The 9,338-nt window shown below is 37.5% G+C and overlaps 1 protein-coding gene across 1 annotated transcript in view; it reads left to right on the top strand.

Moving 5' to 3' along the window:
* Window positions 1–613: 613 nt before the first annotated feature.
* The window catches only part of NR5A2 (nuclear receptor subfamily 5, group A, member 2), an 83,383-nt gene continuing 74,658 nt past the window's right edge, over window positions 614–9,338 (top strand). Inside the window, exons 1-3 of the mRNA XM_009326166.1 lie at window positions 614–728; window positions 2,015–2,156; window positions 4,885–5,531. Coding sequence (XP_009324441.1) covers window positions 624–728; window positions 2,015–2,156; window positions 4,885–5,531 — 894 coding nt within the window. The 5' untranslated portion in view covers window positions 614–623. The remainder of the gene's footprint in view (window positions 729–2,014; window positions 2,157–4,884; window positions 5,532–9,338) is intronic.

The following is a 9,338-nucleotide window of genomic DNA, read 5'->3' on the forward strand; positions in this document are numbered from 1 at the left end:
GGGGCAGGGTAGAGCGAGCTGGCTCGGAGGGGTGGCGGCCACCCCGGGGCAACGAGCACGGGGGGCGCGGAGGACGGTGTTTTAAGCTGGTTTTGCAAGTAAGTGACTTGCATTTGACGCGGCGCAGAAGTGCTGGGTCTGTAAGATAGAAGTTTAGGCTAAGTAAATATTTGCAGGCTGATGTTGGAGGAAAACTTTAAAGGAAACGGACTGAGTTACTTTGAATACACAAGTGGCACTTAATCTGTTCGTTCTGCTTTTTTAAAGCTTGCCCCTGACCATTTTCGGATTTAGATGAATTCATTTGGTTTGTGATTCCATAAACCAAGGACTAGGTTAAGGGCACTCTGTAAATACAAGTATTTACAACATAAAACTGAGGAGCCGATGGTGGTGTTCCACTTGCTGAGTACCGTGCAGATTTGCTGTTGATGAAAAGTTGCCTGTCTCAATGCAAGCTGTGTGTTTAAAAATACACCTTCCCCCCCCCCCCCCCCCCCACTTTGGGGGGGGGGGGGGGGGGGGGTTTTTTCTAGATGAGAACAGTTCCAGAAAATTGGAGTTACGAATGTAAATTCTAATTGAACGTGCTGTTTCTCCTTTCCCCAGTGTCTCAGTTTAAAATGGTGAATTACTCTTACGATGAAGACCTTGAGGAACTGTGTCCAGTCTGTGGAGATAAAGTGTCCGGGTACCATTATGGACTTCTCACCTGCGAAAGTTGCAAGGTTCTGTACTAATTACTTCATACAAACACAAGTACAGCAAAAAGTTTCAAATATAAGCAGAAAAGATGATAATTAAAGAAAATAGTCATGTAATAATTTGGCTTATTTCTGATATGTTTCTTGTTACATTCACGTAAAAAATTAACCACCAAAAAGCTTTAGGATTTAGAAGTCTCTTGGAGAGATCCCATCTGCACAAACAACTTGGACTGTTTTGCGTTGTAATTTTATCGTTGCTTTTCAGTATTTTGCTGTTGTGAAGTGACGTAGTTCTAGAGCAACTTTCATTCCTAACTGTCCTAAATATTGATTTTAGTTGATTTATATGCAGAGTATTTCTGTTCCTGGAGGATAAGGTAGGAAAAGTATCCTCAATACAGACCAGCTTTGCAAAATCTAATGCAGCTTTCTCAAGATTTTTTCATCCTTCAGTATTACGATGTAACTTTCTGGGACTATAATGACCATGCACTTTTTTCATACAAACTATAACTGTCAGAGCTCACTTGACACACAAAGTCAAGTAATGTACGATTTGGTTTAGATCATTCATTACTTTCGAGAATAAAATATTTGTAAATGCAGCTTATCATATTGGAAGATAAATGTATCTGCATGGTTCTATTATACTAAAGGGTTTAAATACTTAGGACTTTATGACATGTCAAATTTGTCATGTAAAATTTTTTTCAAGTTCTTTATGGTTATTTAAGTAATGCACCGTAAAGGAAACTCCTTTGCCAGAACAATGCAATTTAAAATATTTAGTTGCACGGAAAAATTAACTTAGCACATTATATTTGCATTAAAAAAAAATCAATGAGAAAGGAACAGCAGGCACTTACTATGCCTCTAGCATGCACCACTGGGATGTACAGTAGCCAGAGGTACTCTGGCTATCTGTTATCTTTGCAACGGTGTCCCTACTTACTTCATGTAAAACTACTTTCAAAGGAAGACTTTAATAATTTTGCAATGATTAAAGAGTACAAAAGGAACTGGTCAGCCTCGCTATTTCTGCTACCACTGTTAGGGCACAGGAGACTACAGCCAGTCTTAGCAAGCTTTGACGTTAGTCTGTAAAACATAGCACCAACACAAGAAAACCTCCTCTGGAGACTGGTGGTTTTCTCCTGGGTACATCTCACTGAAATTTAAAATAAACTGTGTAACTTCATAAGTGCTTGAGTGGTGTCTGAAAAATATGTTACAATGATTTCCATAAAATAAAATGCTGAAACACGCTATTCAAGCAAAGCAGGCTAACTTTTGTATCTATCATACAGGGATTCTTTAAGCGAACAGTCCAGAATAACAAAAGGTACACATGTATAGAAAATCAGAATTGCCAGATTGACAAAACACAGAGAAAACGATGCCCTTACTGTCGATTTCAAAAATGTCTAAGTGTTGGAATGAAATTGGAAGGTAAGAGCTATAGTCTTGCTGATATTGTCAACTATACTATAGATTAATTTTGAAAATGGTAGGATTATGTATGTTATTACATGCTATTTTATTAAAAAATGCTATGTATTTATCGTGGTTTTGAAATTATAGTAAAAGGTGACTTTGTATGCTCAATGAAATTGTTGCTTTATAAAAAAAATTCTGATGAGCAAATGGTAAATCACTAACAGCTACTCAAAACCATACTCCATTTTTTCATGTATGTATATAATTTGATATTTCAGTATTTTAGAGTTTGTGAATGAATGGATCAAGATAGAATAGTTTTGCAGCTTTTTAAAAAGTCTTAATTTACGTTAAGCATAAAATATGTAAGTGTCCAGATTAGGAAAAAAATTAGTCATTACAATGGAGAGTTATCGGATTTTATTTATATTTTGTCTGGGGTTGTTTTTTTATATATATATTCTTCTGACAGTAAGGCAGAAAACAGAGAAACAGATAAAATAAGGGTTTTTCTCACACCAACTTGCCTTTGAGATTAAGGAACCAAATAATCTCTAAAGTTGTGTCCTATATTTTTGTGATGCTATACCTGAGCTGCTATTACAGATGAAAGAGAATAAGGCATTTTGAAGTATACCTTTTGACTTCCTTTCACTTTCTCATGTACGGAGAACAGTGAAAAGTGTACAATACCCTTTGAGATAACCGAATGCAAAATTGTCATCAACTCGAATTTGAGAATCATACACAGTTCATTCTAACTTTGATATATAAAATGTTAAAATTCAGATTTCACAGCAAATGACATTTCTGCTTGACCAAGGACAAGCTCCTGAATTCCTTGTTCTTACCATTGTACTGAAATGGCATTCACCCTAGATGCTTAACCAGGAAAAATCAGGCCAAGGAGGGAAACCATAAACCATTAAGGGAACCATAAAGGATAAGACCCAATCATCTCAGTGTGGCAAAGGAAAGCTGTTGATATAACTGAAGATAAACAGAAAAATCGGCCTCCTGCAGTTTGATGGACTCAGTACTATTCTATTTGCCCACAGGACTGAGCTAGCGCTGACACATTGCACTAAACATCCTGAATCACCGCATGTTCTTCCAAATTCAAATAGCACAATAACAGGACATTTGGAATCCTTTTCTCATTGCTGATGTTAAGAATAAGGATAAAATATATTTACCTGCTCCTGCTTTTAACTCCTCTCAATTGCTGACAATGATACAGGACCAAATTTTGTCCTCTGTGCTTACATGCAGTTCACCTTAATTTCTGTAGGAGTTATACAAAAGCACTTGCTAATCCAATTTGGCTCACAGTTTTTAATTGTAGGATACCTGGGAGGATGCTATGTATACAGATTTAAAGTTAATTACATTTACCAGCATGGTGATTTAATTATTTTAGTTTCCTACATTTTGCTCAAAATCAACAGCAATATTAGCAGCAGCAATTTTACTACGAATTTAAGCAAAGCGCCAGTAGTTTTAAAGATACTCTAGAAAATGTACTTTAGCTTCCTTATCCACACATCCATACAACTTCTTTTCCTTTGTTTAGAAAATTGGAAGAACACATGCTTCCATAACTGTAAATACTTGTGACATTTATATGTGTATTTCCCTGATAGCGATATATATAACCTTAAAGTCTAGTTCATAAATTACCACGGACCAAAAAAATCATTAAACGTTAAAGTCCTTATGATAATGTACAGTATTATGCATATCTAGCATTCATAATAAATTTTTAATGTTCTACTAATCCCTAAGATAAAAAGCTCAAGAACTTAACCTCCAGCAATCTCAGCAGTCTCAACATGTCACCAGGCTGTCAAAGGTTCCTCTTTCAATGTAATTGCCGTTGGGCAAGGTGGGCTTGGTGAGAGCTCCTCGCTAGTCCATTACATATATACCATGGTGACAGACACTGCTGTGACAGAGACCACCAGTATGACTCCCAAGGCAGCTGTTTAGGTGGATTTGTTTTAATTATTTCTAATTCCAGAGATATTACAAGCCAGAAGCGTGTCAATAGTTTCTGTTTCACTTCCACCTTCTGGGTGGAAGGCAGCAAGCTGACAGCTTTGTCTCTGCACATTCCAACTGCAGCTAAACATTTCTGTAGAGCTGTTCAGCTGACTAGAAATCTCTTAAAGTTTTACACCGACCTGAACAGAATCATCAAAAGGAAATATTTCCTTTTTGCCAAGAAAAACGTATTCCCCTTCGTGACTACTGAACATTTCGCAATTTACGTTTCAGATGTTTTGCTGCGGTGGAAGGCAGTAATGGAATGATTATAATGAGACAATGTGGTCCGCTGGATACGTCTCAGACAAGTTCTGGACATCAGCCCTTGTTTCTTAATGACATAGTAGCTTGACATAAAACCAAATATACATTGAGATCTCCACATGATCCCATAGCAGGTGTGAAATTCCTGTAGCCAACCATTGTGTTTGTCCCTGTGTCCTAATCAACGTAAAAAGAAGTCCTTCTATGTTAGTAATATATGCATGTGATATTTAAATTACCAGAAAAAAGTGACATTTGTTAAGTCAAAATAAATCTTTTTCTTTAGGAATAAAAGTGCTACTTTGAATTTGGCGAAAAAAAAAAAAAGGAGTTACATTTTTACATTTCTGCTCTGTCCTAATGTATGTTTCATTAAAGAATGCTGATTCCAAGTTTTAATTATGATTTACTTCCTCCTCTCCCCTGACAGCTGTGCGAGCTGACCGAATGCGTGGCGGTCGAAACAAGTTTGGACCAATGTACAAGAGAGACAGGGCATTGAAGCAGCAGAAGAAAGCTCTTATCCGAGCAAATGGACTTAAACTGGAAGCCATGACTCAGGTGATCCAAGCAATGCCGACTGACCTGACAATATCCTCTGCAATCCAGAACATCCATTCTGCCTCCAAAGGCCTACCTCTGAACCATACTGCCTTGCCTCCTACAGACTATGACCGAAGTCCCTTTGTAACCTCTCCAATTAGTATGACAATGCCGCCCCACGGCAGCTTGCAAGGTTACCAAACCTATGGCCATTTTCCAAGCCGTGCTATCAAGTCCGAGTACCCTGACCCTTACACCAGTTCACCAGAGTCAATAATGGGCTACTCGTACATGGATAGTTATCAAACAAGCTCACCAGCAAGTATTCCGCATCTGATATTGGAACTCCTGAAATGTGAGCCGGATGAGCCGCAAGTCCAAGCTAAGATCATGGCATATCTGCAGCAAGAGCAAGCCAACAGAAGCAAACACGAGAAGCTCAACACATTTGGGCTTATGTGTAAAATGGCTGACCAAACCCTCTTCTCCATTGTTGAGTGGGCTAGGAGTAGCATCTTTTTTAGAGAACTTAAGGTAGGTAATAATCTTACATTATATTATCATTCAGTCAAGGAAAAAATACCATTTGTTACAATGTTGTACTTCAAGCAAGGAAGTATGGTTTATCTTTTTTTTTCCCCAAGCATCTCATTCTTAAGCAGACTATTATGAGGAGAAACTTGTAGTTGTCTCCCACCTGAGCCTGTAATTAGCTGTAGCAAAGAGATTCAAGTTTCAGTTCAGCTCTCCTGTACTTTACTATTTATTACAACTGTTATTAACCTCCACAGGGCCTCGCATAAATTCTGTTCCTTCCCCATCAGTATTGCTCACTGTCTGGCTTGTATTCAGAGTTGGTGCCTGTTACGCCATTCTACAGTCATTTATGCAATTATTTTATTACCTCATTTAACATACAGGGGAACGCCATTTCTGCCCATCTCTGTACACTCCTTATATAAGTCCATATTTGGAACATTCTCTTTCTCACTGGGATATTATTTTGTGCATTCTCATGTGTGTAGTTAACCATGAAGGCTGAATCCTAAGCAGGGTATACACAGAGCAGAAAGCAAGGAGGAAGAAGATACCTTAAGGACTCCTTTTGGTTCTCATCACCACTGATACGTGGGGGATTCCTTTAGTCTGGGCTGGCTACAATGACCTTTAGGCTCTTAATTTTGTTGGAGCACCCAATAAACCCTCACGCACAGCTCTCTGGTGGCCAGAAATTCCCCCATTTACTTTTCTCGGACTTTTTGTTAAGGCAATTTTGTGGTCTGTTGTGGTCAGGTCTGAAATTTTAAGCCAGAAATTTGGGATCAGACAATAGAGATAAACTACAGTTTTTAACCACTCTCTTGATGGAAATTAGCTCAGAAAAACCTCAAGATGATGAACTCAAATCACATCTGAATTTCCCTACTATATTGCTAGTTACTGAATCTGTCTGCTACACAAAGATGTTTTTGCCACAACAATTGCCGCTGAAATCTGTAAAGTTTTGCGACCAACCATAATTTCTTGCTCACTACTGTCAAGCTAAGGGAAAATAATACAATATCCAAACACAACAATTACTGTAGAAGTTCACTGAGAATTGAATCTACGTGAATCAAGAGCACAGAAGGGAGATCCCATTAAAAAGCTGCAGTCAGGATGCTTGCCACAACAGTATTTCTGTCATAACCATCATGATGCAGACACATGAAATAAAGCCTGATTACAAGAAAAGAAAGCTGTATATATTGCATACACAACTCCATCTTCTCTCCTTTTTTTTTTCAAGAGAATGATTGTAGGAACCATTAAAAACCCAGTCTGTATAAAGAGAAAGAAGGGAGGAAGTTTACTCAGAGGGGAAAAAGAAAATGGATTAAAGAGAGGAAAAGACTGTCACATCTTCATTCGCGAAGTTGTTTACAATTTTATAGTAAGCTATAAGTCATGCTACCCATTTTACATGATTTAAAAGTTAAAATTGCAAACGTTACAATTCCAATAGACTATGTCCTAAATATCAGGGACTGGATCTTTCTACCCATACACTGGGGAGTACTTTAGTCTGGAGTAACCATGTTAAAAATCACTGAGACTTGCAGAACAAGCTACTCTTCAGTGTAAGAATTTTTAAGTTATGATCTGCCTTAAAATTCCAGTTATGATTGAAGTGAGAATATGAGAAGATATTAGCAACATTTACTTTTTATGGTTCCATGGCTTAATCTATAGGCAGATTTTATAAGGCATTCAACATGCTATACTGGGAATAGTTTGAGAGATGGTCTTCACCTCCAACCTCAGCCTGGATGATATTCTTCAGCCAACATATGTTTACTAGTATGGACACAAAAGATGCAGAAATTTGTTTCATGAAAATGCTGACCAACTTCTCCTGGCTCTGGACATATATATACACTACCATGTACATACAGACTTCTGGAAATACATATATTCTAGAAATTCACTACATACAGCCTTTGGCTAGGGAACTGACTTTCACACATTTTTAGAAGGCATTGGTTTCATCTTAGCATTTGTACCCTTTCCATCTTAGAAACTTAGAGTTCAGACAGTTTCATACCTTGTGGCATATCCAGATTTTTTTTTTTTTGTAATTGGACAAGATCAACTAAACTGCAATGCATTCCAGAACAATAGCACCACACTTGGAAATCCATCCACATCCAATATTTAGGGACCAGATTACACATAATGCTAAGAACTTTAAGCTTCTCAACGTTAAAAAAGCGAGGTGCTCAAAACATGTTTAGATCAGACTCTACTTTGTTAACAGGACCAGGCAACACCATCTCTCTCTGCAGCTGAGAGGAGAGGATCAGAATTAAACAAAGGGTTTCCAAACCTTTCCTGAACACAGCTCTCTTCTGTCCATCCATGGTTTCAGCTCCTTCTGGTCAAGGTAGCAAAAGCAGCTATTTCAGATTGCTCCACAGAACACGAATACCTGTGGGGGAGGGAAAAAAACCCAACACATAAGGATATGACAGAGAGATTTTAAATGCAGAAGGAAGGGAAAAGGCAGCTGTAATAAAGATGCAAGTAGATTTTCAGAACAGCTAACTTTGCTCCCTACCTATGCACAGCTGAGAAGTATGTATTTGCTTGAGAAGATATTTTCCTATTATTCCTACTTGTCTAAGCTTAACAACTGAATCTTGAGATGTCTTTCAGATAAGACAGGTGCATTAGCAGATATCTGGGACTAAAATTTTAAATTACTCAAATAATTAAACAGTAAAAAAGTACAAGTGTGGTTTGTATGAAATTCATCATGATTTTGTCACGATAAGTGATGCCTTGCACAACTGGCCGTGAGTTACTAAACAGCATGTTTGCAATTCTTTACCATATCCTTTCACTTCATTCTAAATTTAGTCTTACACATTTGTCTCTTCAATTCATATAAAAGGGCAAACATTTTCATTTCTGCTACACCTAGATATTTGTAGCTAGCAGAGTTCAGGAGGGACTGAAAAGGAGGAGGACATGATAAAAAAATGCTGTCCCAGTCCACCGGTGGTTTAGGCCACATTTACCCTAGAGATAATAACAAAAAACCACCAGTGAACTACAGTTTTTAAGGTTCCTCTTTTTCTTTCCATTTGGCTGAAAATTTGACTTTTTTAAAGAGAACTCAAGTGATAACAAACACGTTTTAAAACTTTATTTCATGAAGCATTTATCAGCTTATGCTTATCCCAATCTTCTCACTTGTTGCTCTACAAATTGTCAACACCTCTTTTGGAATGTGTTATACATGTAAGCATGGAAAAGGCAAAAATATTGCCTGGGTGGAACTACCTACAGCGTGCACTGCATTTTACAGAATTTGACCTCTGTATGAATTTAAGTATGTAATTTAAGGGTAACGCTCATACTTGCTAAGGAGCAGATCCTCCCATCTTCATGTTGGATACCAGAAATGAATGGAAATATTAATGAAGCAAACTAGAAGGGTTAGTAATAATGTCGGAGTAAGATCCAAAGCAGCCAGTGGCAATCCAGTAACTTTGAATTTAACACCTGCTAGAATCTCAAACATACCTATCTGTCTTGTGAAGTCAGAATACTTTGTAATTAGTAATTACATCATAAAATCTGAGTTTTGACATCACATATTACTTGCTTATTCATAATGAGAAGTGTTTCTGTATAGTTCTTTATACACAGATGAAATAAGAATATGGAGATAACCTCCTAGTGGACTCCTGATGATAGTAATAGTAAAGAAGGCCTTTGTTTGCTATTCTGGAGTTGTTGAAAGCTCAGTAAATATAAAAGTAAGATATATCCATCTTATCCTCAGCTAAGAAAACT

This window comes from Pygoscelis adeliae, unplaced genomic scaffold, assembly GCF_000699105.1.
Source record: "Pygoscelis adeliae isolate BGI_AS28 unplaced genomic scaffold, ASM69910v1 Scaffold256, whole genome shotgun sequence".
NCBI lineage: Eukaryota > Metazoa > Chordata > Aves > Sphenisciformes > Spheniscidae > Pygoscelis > Pygoscelis adeliae.